At 40.7% G+C, this 17,714-nt stretch overlaps 7 protein-coding genes across 7 annotated transcripts; 3 read left to right on the top strand and 4 right to left on the bottom strand.

The window, feature by feature from the left end:
• Nucleotides 1-1,421: 1,421 nt before the first annotated feature.
• SPE3 (putrescine aminopropyltransferase) lies at nt 1,422-1,802 on the bottom strand (the record flags this gene model as incomplete). Its single annotated transcript, XM_064823306.1, has 1 exon — nt 1,422-1,802. The coding sequence occupies one exon, from the start codon at nt 1,800-1,802 to the stop codon at nt 1,422-1,424; it is 381 nt and encodes a 126-aa protein (XP_064678618.1).
• A 1,959-nt stretch (nt 1,803-3,761) lies between these two features.
• Nucleotides 3,762-4,662, top strand: ATC70_003950 (uncharacterized protein; the record flags this gene model as incomplete). The annotated part of the gene is made up of 2 exons (XM_064823305.1): nt 3,762-4,470; nt 4,532-4,662. 2 exons carry the CDS (start codon nt 3,762-3,764, stop codon nt 4,660-4,662), a joined length of 840 nt encoding a protein of 279 aa, XP_064678617.1.
• Nucleotides 4,663-4,755: 93 nt separating this feature from the next.
• Nucleotides 4,756-7,236, bottom strand: ATC70_003949 (uncharacterized protein; the record flags this gene model as incomplete). Its single annotated transcript, XM_064823304.1, has 3 exons — nt 4,756-6,642; nt 6,731-6,921; nt 6,978-7,236. The coding sequence occupies 3 exons, from the start codon at nt 7,234-7,236 to the stop codon at nt 4,756-4,758; spliced, it is 2,337 nt and encodes a 778-aa protein (XP_064678616.1).
• Nucleotides 7,237-7,509: 273 nt separating this feature from the next.
• Nucleotides 7,510-8,535, bottom strand: NIT3 (Omega-amidase nit3; the record flags this gene model as incomplete). Its single annotated transcript, XM_064823303.1, has 5 exons — nt 7,510-7,797; nt 7,865-8,135; nt 8,199-8,208; nt 8,276-8,359; nt 8,415-8,535. The coding sequence occupies 5 exons, from the start codon at nt 8,533-8,535 to the stop codon at nt 7,510-7,512; spliced, it is 774 nt and encodes a 257-aa protein (XP_064678615.1).
• Nucleotides 8,536-8,759: 224 nt separating this feature from the next.
• ATC70_003947 (uncharacterized protein) lies at nt 8,760-9,629 on the top strand (the record flags this gene model as incomplete). The annotated part of the gene is made up of 6 exons (XM_064823302.1): nt 8,760-8,823; nt 8,887-8,904; nt 8,988-9,152; nt 9,209-9,265; nt 9,325-9,425; nt 9,501-9,629. The coding sequence occupies 6 exons, from the start codon at nt 8,760-8,762 to the stop codon at nt 9,627-9,629; spliced, it is 534 nt and encodes a 177-aa protein (XP_064678614.1).
• A 6-nt stretch (nt 9,630-9,635) lies between these two features.
• ATC70_003946 (uncharacterized protein) lies at nt 9,636-12,743 on the bottom strand (the record flags this gene model as incomplete). Its single annotated transcript, XM_064823301.1, has 7 exons — nt 9,636-9,734; nt 9,789-10,275; nt 10,331-10,629; nt 10,692-11,139; nt 11,189-12,143; nt 12,205-12,654; nt 12,731-12,743. The coding sequence occupies 7 exons, from the start codon at nt 12,741-12,743 to the stop codon at nt 9,636-9,638; spliced, it is 2,751 nt and encodes a 916-aa protein (XP_064678613.1).
• A 2,720-nt stretch (nt 12,744-15,463) lies between these two features.
• On the top strand, nt 15,464-15,745 carry ATC70_003945 (uncharacterized protein; the record flags this gene model as incomplete). The annotated part of the gene is made up of 1 exon (XM_064823300.1): nt 15,464-15,745. The coding sequence occupies one exon, from the start codon at nt 15,464-15,466 to the stop codon at nt 15,743-15,745; it is 282 nt and encodes a 93-aa protein (XP_064678612.1).
• Nucleotides 15,746-17,714: the final 1,969 nt, after the last annotated feature.

Below are 17,714 nucleotides of genomic sequence, written 5' to 3'. Positions count from 1 at the left end.
GCTTCCATTCTGCTTTGTGAATCGCCGTAAGATGTTGTCGATGAGAATCCATGCTTGATAAACTTTCATCACAGGACTTGCAGTAAGTTGAAGCATGTCCTATCCAAGCTGACGGTATTTATTTTTAATTTGGCCAGTTTGGCAGGCTCCACTCTATGCCTATTGAATCAAAACAGAGTTCCACAGTTGAAACGATATATGCACTTTTGCGTAAATGACAATGTTACATTTCACTTTAGGAATTTCGTATTTTGGGGGCCACTTGTAAAAAATTACGTCCATCAGATACATACACATGCAGAAATCTAAAGGTACAGTAGGGGAGCTAAGCCATATTACTTTACAACTCGTAATCTACTTCATATTAGCATCGCAAACATCGATTGTAATCATTGGAAAGGCATTTGCAAGCCAAACTTTCTTAAAACGCAGATCAACATTTTTTCTGGAAATAGGAACTTTTCATCGATTTTCGACTTGATTGAACCATCTTCCAAGATTCGACTATGTAAAATGTGCTGCTCAACCCATACTTTCTAAAGCATTTTTGGAGTACTTTTCAAGGCGCATCCAACGGTGCTAATCAGGAAGAATATTTTAAATGAACTTATTGAGCAATTCCTAAAAATAGAAAATGACGTTTTTGGCCAGAATGTCGAAATTTCACATATGAAACTCTTGCAAACAACGTTTCAGGGGTTGCTTTGGATTGAGAGAAACATGTTGATATAATGTATGCTATAGTAAAAGTCTTTAATTTTGGTGTCAAAAATTCGATCGTTTAAATTTTAACGAAAACCATGAGGGGTACCTCATGCTATGGAGTCGATTTTCGGCCATCCCAGGAAAATTGAGCAAAAGTGTCAGAAAGTAACTACTAGACGAGAGCAATTGTCTAGTGCTATTCCCGTGGTATAAAATAGATTTTAACGCGAGAAAACACAGCTCAAATGCATCCAACTTTTGCTGTGTTTTGCATAATTTTGAGTAGCCAGAGGCAACACAAGTATGCTGTATGACCGTACTTAAGTTGTTTCCATGGATACAGACGTGGAGTATCGCGCAAGAGTCAGATAAACAGTTGCAGGTTGCTTTTTGAAGGTTCTCTAGTTTCAAAGTCTCTCGTTCGCTTTGTTTTAGTGTAATCTTATACCAAAGTTCAAGTGCACGAAGAGGTAGAGCTGATTGAAGCTCTGACAATAGTCAATAGACTAGTCATCTAGATTGAAACTCTAAACTATGCGTGTGTATTGCAGCAATTGACAGAATCTTTATTTTATAGAAAAAGAATAAATGTATTAAATAGAAAAAGATGATTGTAAGAAACAAAAAGGAAGAAAATGGACACTCAACGTGAGCGAAACTATATAGCTTGTAACAACCTAAGATATGTATAGGTTAAAAGAGACTGAGACAAATACTTAAGCAGAAGCGCAAGCATCATTCTTGTGTACAGCCCACCAAGCACAGGCACCAGCGAATTCATTGTTGAACAATTCTGGGTCATCGCCAGTACATTTGGCCATGCAAGTGCCAGCAGCTGTCATGAACTTGATGTAGTTGGGACCAGTCTTGGTACACATGAGGGAGAGAGAGTCAATGAAGAGGGGAGAGGTGCTATCCATGGTCCATCCAGGGACCCAAGTTTGACCAGCGGCAACATTACAAGCAGTGAAACAAGGAGTAGAAGAAGGGACGTTGTAAGAAGGGTTACAGCCAGTAGCGGCTCTGGGAGAAGGAGCAGCAGATACAGAAGAAGCAACCAAGGCAAGAGCAGCGGAGAGGGCAATAGAGGCACGCATGTTGATGATTGTTGAAAGTATTACTTTTTGAAGACGTTGATAATTTGATTTAAATTGTGGTCTCAATCGCTCTCTTTTATACTACACGTCGACACGCAGAAGCGAATGATGGTGAAACAGTACCCATACTCTTTGTGCTCATTACGAGTAAGCATACGACAAGCATGGTTCCTTCACTTGCCTTCATAACGGAAGAATACGGGGTTCAGCTATAATATACAGCTATAGAAATAAGCAAGGCAGCATGTAGTGTGGTATAGAGCAAATGGACTGAATTTCTGAAACGGCATGGCTTACATTACAGTCATTTTGTGATCCAGTTTTATCAGATTTTAAATTGCAATCAGGTAGTACAGAATTTCAATCAGATAACTTTTATTACTATGTAAGGGGGTATACACAACATGCCCGTCACTTGTAAGAGAGGCCATTATTTACATCAAGAAATACTGCAATTGATACGCTTCTTAAAGGTCCATGAAGCTTCAGGTTGGTGAATAGAACCATGCCTTCTATACCGCATAGAACTGATGAACAATGGCTTGAATGTTCACAGACAGTCTTCACATAGACACAGGTTGATGTGCCGACTGAACGGACAAGAAAGAAACTACAGAATGTTCGCTTAGTTTTACCATTAATTTACATGCTAAATATAAAGATTTGAGTATGACAATCTGATAAAAACACTGTTTTTCATGTAATGCAAACAGCGTGAATGGTAACATCAGTTAGATCTGATAATCAATTTGTGCTTGCCCATACCTGTCTCTTTTTAAAAAAAGCATTCGGGTAGCAACGGCTAAGGCATTCATTATCAGCTTAAAGAGAGCGACTGTATTTCTACAAGTTGTATATAATTAAATGTCTTCGACATGGATACTTGGCGCATATCTCCGTAATGTGGTGTGAAGCCGACAGGCATTGAGAGATTTTGAGCGTGATTTGATGCCATCTTTCCATAGGAATTCTATGTTTGAAGACGCAATATTGTGTTATATAGTCAGCATTCTGTTGGCTTGACGTGCCACAGGGTTCAAATAGAGAGTGCGTTCTATGGTTTATTCTTATTAATGTCTCTGGAGTTGCTTGAGATTGAAAATAAGGTTAATACATTAGACATGAATCATGCCATCGATCCACGAATAAAGTATGAGTTTCCTATATGCAATTAGTGATCGAGGAACAAAGCTGTTGCACGTTGTACTTGTGCCCGGGTACTCACATCAAAAACCTGTATTCCGCTTTTATAAAAGCCTCCTATAGCTTCAAAACTTTGTGCCCACCAAACAGAGAGCAAAGAGGACCTTTTAATGTAAGATAGAGGCTTGTAAGGGGGGGTTTTTTTTTATTGCTATGCATCAGACGAAATGCCATGTGCCATCATTTGAAAGTTATCACAAAAGATGCAATAATCATGAAGAATGCATCTACTAGAGTTGTAAAAACATTCGTATCTGTAAAAGCTTTAGGAATATAATAATTCAAAAACCATCAGTCAGATGTACGTATGTAAACTCAAGGGAACACATAGATTCTCTTCAATAGCAAGGAAGAACCCAGAGTATCTCATCTGACGTAGATAAAAGAGGCCCATTACATGAACTACTGTTGTAAAATAGGATGTTTGCACTTCCAAGGCACAACGACGCAACGCTTGAGCTGATGCATAGCCTAAGCATGTGGTATTTCTGTGATGAAAGCCTGCTTACAGCTTGTTTTGAAAAGGAGTATCCTCTGTAGATGAACGATGATATACTAAATCAACATGTCATGGCTCACAGTTCAGTTGCATGAAATCACGAAATTAGCCGACATTCCTATTTGTTTATTTCAGATTTTTAAACTCTGATATTACAGCAACGGCAAAAAGTGTTAGCCGTATCATCTTTTGTGTGTGGATGTATCACAGCCTTTTTTTTTCTTTGTCTTTTTGGTCAACCAATATACAGTATAATCATGTCACACCCACATTCAGCATTACAGATTTACCAGTTTCTCTCCACATTGCATCAATCTTGTCCCAACAAAGAGACATTTGACGCCATTCTTCTCTCACTTCAAACACCTCGATTCACACCCGTAACTACCATCACCGAGCGATGGACACCTACCTTTCAAACCTACATGCCGCAATTACTGGCCGATTTCCAACAACTCATGGCTGGTGCAGCACGCTCACTAGAATACGACGCCCTTGTCATCAAAGTATCAGAACACTACCCACTCATTTACAGAGTATCCTGCTTTTTGGAAAACGATTTGGAACTGGAGCTGTTTGTCAGATGTCTTTGTTTGGATAGTGCAACGCCTGTGAATAAAGAGGAAGTCAAGCAGACGTTGATGCAGTTCTTTCGAGAATTACCCCAGGATGCGCGAGAGTATGTTGAGGAGATTGTGATGGAGGACCGTCATGGGTACTTGAGTCGAGAGGATTGTATGGCTGTTGACAACATGCAGCCAGCAGATGGATTTTTGGATCTGGATAAGGTGTATCAAATTGTCAATGACCCAGCTATCTTTGATGAACTCATGGCAATTATACAAACAAATACAGCAAGGGGTGTTATTTGGTCACAGACAATTCAAGAGATTTACGAGCTGGTGGCGACAAGGGGTATTTGGGAACAATTAGCGCCCTTGTTACAGCAAGTGCAAGTCAAAGCAGGTAAAACATCGATGGAGAGGTTCAACATTGACTCGGTACGGCGAAACTGATACATCCATAGATACAAACCAATATGACTCGTATGAGGATTATGTGCAAAAGAACTTTTTGGATAATGGCGGACAACAGTATTTGGATGATGAGATCAATCGTGCCCAAGTGGAGCATATGTTGGGCAATTTGACAATGTAATCAGGTGTATATTCAATGTGTAAATAAAGAAAGAGAGCTTCAAAAAGGCGTACAAGCGATACATGTGTTTTGTGATTTAATGAATACCAAAAATCAAATTATATTGATACTACTACCAGCAAATGGACCCTGGGGCAAATTGACGCTGTAATCCTTTGATTCTGCATGACCGTGAATGACAGTGATGTTGACTTGGGTCAGCAGTTGTGTTGGGTCAGATACTGTCAAGGTATACGATTGCTTTTCCATGGTGAAAAACGTTAAAATGGGCTGGTTTGTCTTTACACTGATACCCCAAGGCGTTTGATAGCTGCCTGCTGTCCAGAAGGCCAGTGCAATTGCCTTGTTTTTGACGTGATAAGCGCCTCGTATTTTGCCCAATGCTTGATCATCTTGGTAGACAAACTGAATAAGGCTTTCAGGAGCTTGCTCTTGCTTGGATTCCACATTCAATTGGGCAATGTAAGTGACAGGAGCTGCTGTAGTGTTATTGCTGCCTTCTACCAACGCAGCTGGAGGATGCTGAATGGTAGCAGTAAATATGGGCTGGGTCGCTTTACCTTGAGAAATGCCTATGGATGACCAATCGTTCACATCATGTGCTGCCGTGTTGATGCTTATATTAGGAATAGTCGAATTTGAATGTTGATCCAGTACTGTGTACAAGACGCGATTATGCCAGATGTTGATGTGTTTGCTCTTTCTGTCCTGAGACGCTGTGAACTGATTGACTGTTAGCTTCTGGTTATCAACATAGACATCGCCTTTGAGGTTGGACTGATCCAAGGTAGTAACAATAGGTGCTGTGCCTTGAGAGTATATGGGGCCAATTTGAACAGCATAGAAGCCAGGAAAGAAATAGAAGGTTTTTTCCCATCGCAAACTTCCCGTCATTGGGTTCAAGTACTGCATTACTGCCATACCGCCTTGCGACGAAGAACCTTCCTTGTTGCGTGTAACAGATCCAACGAACGTTGTGTTGCCGTAAAACTGTGTGATATTACAGCCAAAAGGCGTGGCGCCGTAATCCACAGTGGTGCCTGGGATCAGATTCCAATCGTACGAGGCAAACACATCAATGTACTCGTCACCATCGATATATGAAAAGATGGAGCCATCACTCAAGTGAAAGCCAAAGGAATTTTGGTCGTTGTTGCATTCAGAATTGGTTGTACGAGTAGAGAATGACTTTAGCGTTGTAACGTAGCTGGAGCTTCGGTGCACCAGATAGTCAGACGTGTAGAAGCTGCGTGTGCCTGAGAGTTTACCTTGGCCTTCTGATGACGATGATGATGGTGTTTTGAGGTCACTCAAGCGTTGTACAATGGATTGGATACTGGAAGCATTCTGCCATCCTTCTACAGCGAGTTGAATGCGGGTGAGATTCAGTGCAACGCCACCACTGGCCTGCTTATCCGCAGCCAAGAAGGATACCATGCGGCCAATGACACTGTACTCCCATAGCAGAGTGCTGTTGTGGTTGGATGATGATGCAGCATTGGCAGTGTGGTTGCTGATAATCATCCATTCAGTGCCATTGATCAACGTCAGGAATGCTGACTGAGATTCTGCAGGAGGTGCAAACGATGTGTTACTGGTCTGTATATAGGCTACCACGACAGAATTGATAAAGTCTTTCCCGTAATTGCCAGTGTAGAGTTGAGCGAAATGCTGCAAGTAGGAGCCATCAACCTTGACACCATCAACACCTGTGCCTGGTGTGATGGTGGTCTGATTATAAAAATGATTTAAAGCGTCTCTGGCAAGCGTTTCATTGTCTGTCAGTAAGCCAAGGTTCAAGACACTAGTGGCAGCATCCAGCATATTGGCGCCTGTCATGGGACCGATGCCCAGCACATCCGTGTCAATGCGATTATACACTCTTTGGCTGACAAGCGTACAGTTGCCTCGTTGCGTGGTTGTCAAGTTTGATTTGAGCAAGACACAGGTATTTGATATCAATTTAGGCATCAAAATCATCTAATTATAGAGTAGTTTTTTTTTTTTTTTTTTTTTTGTTTTGTAAACATAATGTACATATATGACATGCTGTTAAGTCTAAATATACCTGACCAAACCAGTTTGTATTCCAAAATCCAGGTGTACCGCATGGACATTCACTATTGGGTAATCCACCTTGATCCAAGCATGCATCTGGTGTGTAATTATGATCAAACCAATAGTCCATGGCCTTTGAAATGTAAGGCAACAATTGTGTGCTGTTGGCAGGATCTGCTCTATACTGACTTGCCATGGACACTGTACGCATATGCCAATTAGCGTGGTCTATTCCAAGCTCCCAATTCACCACCTACCAATGCGTATAAAGTGTTGCTGTGCTGGCCAGTTGGCTCTTCGAGCTGTACATCCAGCAGTATAATCCACATCCGTCCAGGTACCATTTTCACTGGAAAACGTATTCAGCCATGTTGGAATTTGGATACTGTTGCTGCTATAATCTTGAATGATGAAATCCACTTTTCGATCGTACAACGTCTTTAATTCCTCAGGAGAGGCAATGGCCAGAGATGGCAGGATGAAAATCAACGGCCAAAGCGTACGCAGTATGTTCATGGTGTATTGTAGAAAAAGAGAAAGGGAGAGAGAAAAGGCACAAAATGGAAAAAAGAGCTATTTATATCAGTTTGTGCAGGAGTCCCTTAATTTGAGGGCTCTTTTTTCAAATAGTGTCTGAGGAGGCTTGGAGAAGGTGTATCATCAGCATGAAACGCACACAAACAAACAAGATTAGGTTAGTTGCATAAAAACTGAACAGTGCGACCAGTGGGTTTGCCTTCAGCATAAATCTGGTGCTACATATATACACTGGGTATTATGCCGCCCCCCTTAAACTTTATTGAAGAACAAGACACCTGGTTCTTGAGGTAATAAATAGACGATACCATAACTTGCACCAGCAGCAATAGCACCAATTAATAATGTTTGAATAGCACCCCAAACAGCACCATTTGGATTCACTAGTCTACTCTTGATGTAACCAAACACCAGCAATGTCAAGAATGTCACAGCGACAGAGATATAAAGAGCGTAGATCGAGTCGTCAAAGAAACAGTAAGGTAACAATGGGATCAAACCACCAATAAAGTAGGATAAACCAATGGTCAATGCGGAAATCTACAACATAATGAGCATTGTTTCTATTTTCACCCCAGATCTCACTACTACTACTACTACTACCTACCCAGCTACGGCGAGGATCAGGCATCTCCAAATTCAACTCGAATTTCATCATGAAATCAACAAACTTTTGAGGGTCGCTCTTGAGCTTCTCAATCAGAGGTTGAATGGTGTCTCTGTCCAATCCGTAAGGCTCCAAAATATCCACAATTTCGTCTTCCTCATCTTGTGGGCACTCCTCTACCTCACGCTCCTCTCTTTGGCGTTCAGTGCGGTAATGATCAATCTCTGATCTCGCAGCCAAGTAACCGCCCAAACCCATTGAAATAGCGCCACTAAAGCAAGCAGGCACCTCAGCATACATGTTGCATACACACATATGAATGAACACTATTTACCTTACAAGTTCTATACAACATGTCAATGCCATGAGTTGACTTGTTTCAAAATCTCTCTCTCTCCAAAAATGACTTACCAGCAGCACCACCATAAATGACAATCTTTGAGCTACCAAGCGAGGAAAGGCCAGCAGCCAAGGCAAATGGCACAGTTAAGCCATCTTTGTTCATCATGTCAGTCCATCCAATTCGACTCGTATTACATTTGTTACTCACCAGAAAGACCAATGATGGTATCTCTTACAATTTCGGCAGATTCAAAATGTTGCTCCAAATGTTGGTAGGGCGCATATTCATGTGAATGACGTCTTCGAAGTTTATTGATGATGCTTGACATTGTTTCGAGCAAGTTTATACAAACAAAAAAGAAAAAAGCGAGAAAGAAAAAAAAAAAAAAAAAAAGTTAAAATGAAATGAAATCTATACCTTGATTGGGATAATGATGATGAAGATAATTTTTGGTAGGAGTAGCAAAAGAGCTTAAAAGAGACGACCGAAGTAGCGCGACATGAAGCCAATTAGATATCGTGGTTCTTTTGTCATATCTCTATCATTATCTCGATGTTTGCTGCATATCATAGAGTGCTTACAAAGAGGCCCATCCTGATTCAAAGTGTATCCACAGGTACGGTAATGGATGTCGCTAGTAGAGGCATGGATATGACTAATGTCTTTTTTCTTGTTATAGCTGTCTTGTTTGGTGCTGGTAATTTCAAGCTGAAAAAAAAAATGCAACCATGGTTAGATGAACCCTTTTTTTTTTTTTTTTTTTTTTTTTTTTCCTTTTAGGCGATGTCATTGCACAGCAATTTGTAGAGAAACAAGGCTGGGATAAGCATGATTTTACACGCACATTTAGAATGACGGCCTTTGGTGGTGTTTTCGCTGGTCCAGCACTGAGCAATTGGTATCGATTTATTGATAGAAAAGTTGCTACAAAGAATGCGTTTCAAGGTGGATATGTGGTATCACATTGGTTTGTGTAATCTATACTAAAGTATCTCTCTTAGGTTTAGCCACCAAAGTAGCATTAGATCAATTCGTCTTTGCACCCTTCTTTATCGCAGGTAAACAAGATGTATAGCTCTGCCACATGTTATTGAGCTTCACTGATGCATCAAGTTAGCCTTCTTTACCGGTCAAGGCATTTTTGAGGGCAAATCACTGCAAGAGATCAAAGAAAAGCTATCCAGTGGGTATACGACTGCGCTTATTGGTAATTACAAGGTAATACTACATGTTAAGTGTCTGTATGAAAAGCCATGTTTATTTATTATATAATGTATGTGTGTATGTGTGAAGATTTGGCCAGCAGTTCAAGTTGTCAACTTTTATTTCACTCCGTTGAATTATCGACTCATGGTAACAAATGTGGTTGCTTTAGGCTGGAATGCGTATCTCTCGACTGTCAATCAGCGATCCTCACATTAGAAGCCCCTATTTTTTGTTGGCTGGCATTTCTGCAATGCCTGCACCGTTGATTTCAGGTACACCAATTTTGATTTCTTTAAATTTCACAATGCCTCTTGTTTTGATCTACTCCAACGGTTAGCAATAAACCTCTATCCCATATACCCACTGTTTACTTGCCTTTCCGCCCAAAAGCCCAACTGCAGTACCACAAGGTGCTGATAGTCCCTTGAGCGCTAAATCAGCCGTACTTGTATCCACAAGACGTTTGAATCTGTCTTCACACATGGGACATTTATACTTTGCGTCTTCATCATCGCACAAAACTTGATATTTCTCGGGTGTCAATTGCTCATCACAGCGTGTATGGACCCAATGATCGCATGTATCACAAGCAACCATTTCATTGTCCTCATCGTCGTTTTCTTCTTCCTCAGAGTACGTCTTGAGACACACGGTGCAGAACCGGTCGTCTTTGAAATTACCGTTGCATTTGGGACAGTAAGTGGCCAAATAGACGGGATACTTGTAGCGGTCGCTTTTGGGTGCTATCGCATGTGTGTATTGTGATTCTTCTTCCATGCCATGTTCACCACAGCTATGACATTTGGCACAGAATTGGCAGAGCCATGATCCTTCAGGCACATTTTCCACCTTGGGATCACAGCTGATAAAAGTGTGAGTTGCTACTGTGCATAATATACTGGTTGACAACAACTTACCATCCAGTATGCCATCCTCGATCACATCCATCACAAATCATCAGTGTGGATTCATCACCAGCACTCTTACACACACAGCAAATCTTACATTCAGGGCAAGACCATGGGTAAGACTCTACCGCTGCTACTTGTAATGGCGTAGTTAGATTGGCGCACACAGGGTGATACTTTCGAGTACATTTGGAACATTTGATCACGGTGAAATCATCAGTGACATGCTCTTCGGGTGAATTGAACAAGGATTCGGCTGCTTTTAATTGGTGACAGTCTGCGCACTTGTTATCAGAGTAGACAATTTGCTAGATGGGATAGGAATACATGAGCAAGTGGACCTCTTATCAACATTCTCTGCCACACTTACCGGCGGAGGTCCCTTGGCAAAATCAGACATTTGTTTAGGTGATTGATGAGCAGAACATTTTTCTCCTGGCTTGTTGACTGGATTTCTGCACATTTGGTTGCCTGGAAGCATGGTTCGGCACATGGGTGGTTCTGGTGTCACGACAGGCATGGTCATTCTGGGTGGCTGTAGTTGCATTTGTTGTGGCGATGGTTGTGGTTGCATGGGTAGTGTGGGTTGAACAGGAGGTGTATGTTGAATTTGTGGTTGCTGTGGTGGTGGGGGAGCAGGTGAATAACTCTGTGGTGATCTGCCCATGGGTGATTGTCTGGCTGGATCAGCGAATTGATTGACGGACTGATACACCAAGCCCAGATAGAATTGTTGAGCGGCCAAGGATTGTGCTGTGTCTACCATGTCAGTCGGATCAGGTACTTTGGGTGTAGGATAGTTGAATCGTGCTTGATGTCTGTTCTAGTTTGTCAGTATATATCTTTATCAATACTGCAAAAACTCACATTGGGAACTGTGCTTGAAATTGTCCTTCCATGATGGCTAATGGATACCTGTCATCGTCATTTGTATCCAAAGCTTTCACTTGTTGGTCGTTTGTCAACACTGCTCTGAGTTTGTCCTTTTCCTCTGCTGACCCTGGGTACGCTTCCACAACAGCATCCACATTGCAGTCCAATAAAAACTTTCCAATGCCACGATAAACGGGTGCCTTGGTAGCTGCGGTGGTTGCTACTTGAGCGTCAAACTCGACTAATGGTGCTGCCGCGCTGTCTCCCTTAATGAGCTCGAATTTGCATGATGTAGATTGATACGAGGCTGGCACCTGATTGATGTTGGAATGAATATCGTAAAAGGTAGGCTTAGCGGCTCGTCTTTCGTGTAATTGAGCGTTGAATCCTCTCGCTGCCAAAGCGGCATGATGCATCCAAGTTTGATTTGTAAGTGGTGCTTTTGATGCGTATCCTTCTGATCTTGCTGTCTTGCCAATCAATGATTTACGAGAACCGTCGTTTTCCTCTTCCTCTTCGTTACTGGTATGCGTTCCATTGCCAAACATGGATGAACTAGAAGCAGCAGCAGTACCGTCACTGGAGGATGCTTGCTTGCGAAGATGTGCTGATTGTCTGGTTGTTGCTTTTTCTTCTGGATGTCCGTTTTCGTAATAATCATCTCGAATGCGTCTACCACGTTTGATGATCTTGTGTCCAAAGCATTTGAATACGGAACGAGCAGTAACAACAGCGACATCACGATGCTTGAACCATTGCACCACCAGGCCCATATCTTTCAACATGGCCTTTTCTTCGTCATTGATACGAATACGCTTCAATAGGGGGTGTTTGTGAAAGAAGAGATAGCTATCACGATAGCCTAGTAATTTGGTGCATTCCATTGCCAGCATGAGTAATTGCTCACCATGATTGGGTAGTGTAAATGTAGAAACCTTGTACTCACGACCTGTCTCAAGTATGATAAGTATTCTCTTCCATTGAGCTTTCAAAGAAAAACTCTGATTTACCTTCTAATAAATGGCCTTGACCATCTACTTTGGTTTCACCAATGTCATCCCTATCTGACTCTACATCATTCTCATCACCCAATGCAGAGACTGGCTTCTCGTCTTGCTGGCCCACATCAATTTCCTCGTCTTCGTCTTTCTCCTCCTCTTTCTCTGCCTCCTCTTCATATTCGTCTGATACTGGAGATTTGGGACCTGTCGTTGTACGACCACTTTCGCGCTTTCGTTTCGCGTCATTTTCTTCATGAACGGCTGGATAGTATGTGCTTGGTCTGCCTCTCTTTCTAGATGAGGAGCGCGTTGTTGGCTCAGGGTCAGGTGCGCTGGTGGATTTTCTAGTGCTTTGTGCAATCCTTGAACTGGATTTTCTAGTAAACAGTGGTGGTGGTGGTGTTGTGCTGGTTTCTTTGGCATTGACTGGTGGTCTGCCCCTTTTACGTTTTAAGGCCTCTGATTCAAAAATAAAAAAGAGAGATTTATCAGCACAGAGCGTATTTACAAGTGATCAACAGACTAGATTGTATACCTTTAGGTGGCATGATGGAAACTATGAATGAAAAAGAAAAAAAAAAAGAAATGGAGTGGTGAAAAAATCAAGTCGCTTAAAAATCTCAGGAATGTCATTCACACAATAAGACTCCAAAGTCACAAATCAGAAGGGTATTGCACTGTAAATTAGAGTAGCAAGTTATACTCTTTAAGCAGGATGAGCTTTTCCTTTGACCTTGATAAGGTCAAGCATATTGAGTTGCACTTGATATGTGTTCTGACATTCTGGATTTGGTAAATTCTCGAATGTTAGATCCTGAGAGCCCAAGGCAAACTGCACTTGTATATCCAGAACCTGATATGCGGCAAAAGATGGAGATTTATGGACAAAGAAATATATTGTAGTGCCACAGGGGAAATCTTCAGACATTTTGTAAGTATAGGACTATAAAGAAGCTGGATAAGACCATGCTGATCTCTAATCTTTACGGATGCTTAACGCTTTGATTCATAGATTACTTGTGATGATAAAAGATGCAATCCCATTTATAGCAGCACGTACAACGACAAAAGATGTGGTCGTAAGGTTACGATGGCAAGCATTGTCAAAAGACAGATCTTTGAACAGTACTATGTACAAATTAAGTATTCTAGTGTATTGAATAAAATGCTGTGTATGCAACGTCTAAAACTTATCTCTTGTCGAGAAAGTCGGCGTGGCGCATACTAAATGTTTTGCCATCGACTTAGTAGAGAGCATTTGTTGTATCGTAAATCGTAGTATGGTCTTACATCGTAGGCCATGCGCTATTCTTAGAATTTCCTGGTAGTACCGTAATGAGCGATTGATGAACGGAAGCTATAATGATTATCTAGTCTTAACAGCAAGATTTACTGACATGTCAAGTTCTTATCGACACCTTGAAATCGACACGATCTCAAGCTCAATACTGGACGTACATCTTTAGGCTAACATTCTCGCCTTGTCATTTTCTCAACTTGGAACTTGCGAGTTCCTACTGGCTCAACACCATTACGATGCATATTTGCGCCTTTTAGTCGCTCGACCGTATTCTTTTCGGCGGCAACCATTGCTCAAGTACGTAGTTAGATTGCAAATAATAAAAATGCGCATCGAATGGTATTCTTCTAGATAGTTATCCCGCAGCTTCTATTCAGACAAGCCAGTCTTTCATTTTTTTGAGGCCTTTCAAAGAAACGTATCTCTTTAAATCTGTAACACTTTACCTATAACCATACTCATTGAATAGACCTATGCTTTACCTATTGTTTAAGGTCTTACTCACATCCGTAGTAATATCAGTTCTTATGAATCTACAGCACCCTGTATGCTAGCCCTCGCTAAATTGTTGAACAGTGACCGCTCAAGTCTAACTTTTGCTACAGTGGTGCATGCAAAATTCTTTGTTAGTTGTCTGACAGAGTCATTTAACTCATAATATAGCCAGTTTCTGCAAAGAGGTTGCAAAGGTGAATCAAGTCGGTAACTTAATCATGCATTTCCAGTTGTTGAGGAAAAGGCACTCTTTTTAAGCATAAAATATTGAATTATAGCTCCCAACAGTAAAATGATTGTTTAGTGGCGGGATGACCAGAATACACCTATTATACTATTTATACTGTATAATTTCACCAGGACATAAATTAAATGACAAACGTGGTAAATTAGCACCTACTATCAAAGAAGATGAAGATGAAAAAGATGTCAATGAAGCTTGATTTCTATTAATTATCTCATCAAACTATGTAGTAGACGCCAGATCAAATTACTGTACTTCATCTTATACTTTTGAATAACGAAGAATATAAATTGTTTCTGTTTGGATACCCATTTATTACAAAAACACAAACCATGATAAATGACAGATTAATCGGAGATCAACTAACTATAACCCTTCGCTGTTTCAACCTCTTAGCCAATCAGATTGCTTGAAAACTCCGTTGACCTAAAAAAAAATTTGCGAGGGTTTCCCTCTGTTTTGATGTGAGGCAAAATTTTAAGCTCAGCTATATATAGCAATATAGCCGTTGCTATCATCAAACTTCCCTCAGGTGCTAGAGCATGCCTTACTTACACCACCTAGCTTTTAGATTCTAGCGTTGAGACTCTCAATCATCACTAAAGTAAGTAGCGATAACCAAATGGAGGCAGCCTATCCATCTCCTAGTCTCGGATAAAGTCTTGTTGAGCTTCAGCGATAGGCACATCCACCACAACGTAATAATGTATGCTTCAAAGAAACATAATAAAAGAAAAAAGGAACAGAAGAAAAGAACATGCTACAGTAGTACTACAGGAGTACTACAGGAGTATGAAGGCAAAAAAGAAATACTCATACGCAATGAGTCAAAGAAAAGCATAACAAACACAACATCAGAGAATGTTCAGAATAGCTTGTTGTTGTTGTAACAAGAATGCATACATGAGCAACGTGCATGGCAATAATCGGATGTAGAGCAACACAAACACGTACAATTGCAGGAGCAACAGCAGTATTATAAGTGTACAATACAACATAATGACCAAATGTTGTTTCATGTGATGAAGCCACAGAGGCAACACAAATAACAACCCACGGCCATATAACATAGTAGTATTACAGCAGCAATACAGATATATAGCAGCACATCATGCTTGTTGTTCGTACATACGAAGCAACAACATTGTAAGCATCCGTTGAGCTGATCGTATCACAGCCAACAAAAGAAAAAAAAAGCGCAGCAAAGAAAACCTCATGAATGCATTATCATGAGAAAGGAAGTAATAACAAAAACGTCCAGAGAAGCTTTATGTCATTACGACCAGAAGAAAAACAATACTTACCACTTACCACAGCCACAAATAGACCTGAGAATACGAAGCCACCGGAGATATACCAGAGAACGAGCATACACCACAAATAGTAGACCAAAGGAGACCAGACTAGCAGCAGCAATACCATCAGCAACACCAGCAGCAACACCAGCAGCAACACCAGAAGCAACACCAGAAGCAACACCAGAAGCAACACCAGAAGCAGCAGCAGCATAGAAAACCAAAGAACGGGCGACACCAGAGACCAGACAAAGATTAAAGAAGCAACTACCAGAGATAGAAATCAAAGAAGCAATCACCAGACAGGGTAAACCAAAGAAGCAGGCAGTAGAAATAGCAGAGAAGTAACGGCAGCAGCACTCACGTCAAAAAGGCAAAAAAGTTATCAAAAACTAATAAACAAATTCGATTAGTGCTGATTTTACGTATTCCAGTGCTCGCTATTGAATAGTACCTACTATATTCCACTTCGAAGAAGCAGTATCAAGTACTTTTAACAATGCAAGAACGTGTTATCAAAAGCTAGAGTGTTATTTTCAATCAAAAGAGTTCCAAAACCAATATGATTCGATACTAAACGCGTTTTGCAAAAGGGAGGAAAAACGGGGGAATGGAAAAATGGGAGGGCGCCATATTCGACGTCACAGCCAGTAGATTTGCTCTCAGTCTTCTGCCGTGGCAGCCGTAACTGCTGTACTTTAATTTGAAATTGTGCAGTAGGTATTTTCGTGTTCAAATTTGACTCGACCTTACATTCTTTGAACGTTTTTGCTAAATTTGATTATGAAAATTGTCGTTGCTATACTTTACTTTCTAATGCATCTATATAGAGTCAATGAAGGCACATCGAATGATGCTGGTTACATTCATCTTTCAGGCCGAATATAATGAGCAATGTTCAAAAATATGAAAACAGGGTTTTTGCGAATATGTCAGAATTTAGCATATAAAAGTTCCAGAAAAAGAGTTTCCGGTGTTGCATTTCATCATTACGATCAATTTGATCTAATACGTATCATAGAAAAATCTTTGTTTTTGGGGTGAAAAACGCGATCGTTTGATTTTCAAGAATTTTGCCTTGCTAATACTCATGAAAAAAATGAGGATTTTTCGTGGATTTGCAATGAACAAAAAAATTTTGAAAAAAAGCATCAGTTAGTCAAACGTGGCTAAAAAGGTACGTTTGGCGCTATTCCAAGCGTCCACAATGCTTTGTAGCATGAGTTATTCAAGCTTCAAAGTGGCTAAGTTTGAACAGAATTTGGTCTAAAAATAGGACAAACTGAGGTTTTCTGCCAAAAAAAACTATGTAAATTACAGCTCTGCTTGGTGATATAGATGCTCTGCGTTGTACGGAACACAATTTCTAAATAATAGACACTTTTATTCTAACTCTGAGGCTCAGGTCTTTCTTTTTGAAATGCATGAATACAGTAGTTTTATACCTTGAGCATCACTGATATTATGCAAAATTGAAACTAGCAAATTGCACGGTTTGAACCCGATGCTCATCAGGTCAGCAAGACACTTTTGACTGTCGTCCACATTGTAAGTGCCGTATTTAGCCGTAAAACTAAGCACATCCACGACTTTAAACACTCATCTTTATTAAGGTGAGATGACTGAAAAAACTGGATAGGCTGAGTCGTTGTCAGCACAATGGGGAAGCAAACAACAAAACTTTGTATCAAAGTTAAACGATTAGATATTCATGATACCTACAAATCCTGTGATACAAGATTCGACACCAGGATACCACAGTGGAATTGTGTTTAAATGGTTCACGGACCTACAATGCCTAAAAGGCAAATGATCCAAAATCAATCGCTCAAACATTATTTTCCACTAGAATATACTGGCGTATGTTGCATGTAAGCATGCATCTTAGGGTACATTCACTTTCTGCTCAAGCCACTTTTTACACTGTAGCAACATAGATGATGTTTATCGTATCACATCACATCTATGTTTACAAGTCCAGTCAACTGTGTGTGCACGGGCGCCTCAGGAACTACAATAGATTCAATCTCCTTAATGTCAAGATGTCCAGATCCATCTACACTACATGAAACATATCGACTTAGGTAGCTTCTCAGCAAGCTATACTAACAATCCATAAGGCGCCAGTGGCCTGCTATTTATACGTAGACCATCTCAACGTGGTAGTCATTCACCAGAAATCTAT

This window comes from Mucor velutinosus (assembly GCF_035048745.1).
Source record: "Mucor velutinosus strain NIH1002 chromosome Unknown tig00000268, whole genome shotgun sequence".
Classification (NCBI taxonomy): domain Eukaryota; kingdom Fungi; phylum Mucoromycota; class Mucoromycetes; order Mucorales; family Mucoraceae; genus Mucor; species Mucor velutinosus.
The sequence above is the reverse complement of the archived record's forward strand: the minus strand, read 5'-3'. Positions and strand labels throughout refer to the sequence as shown.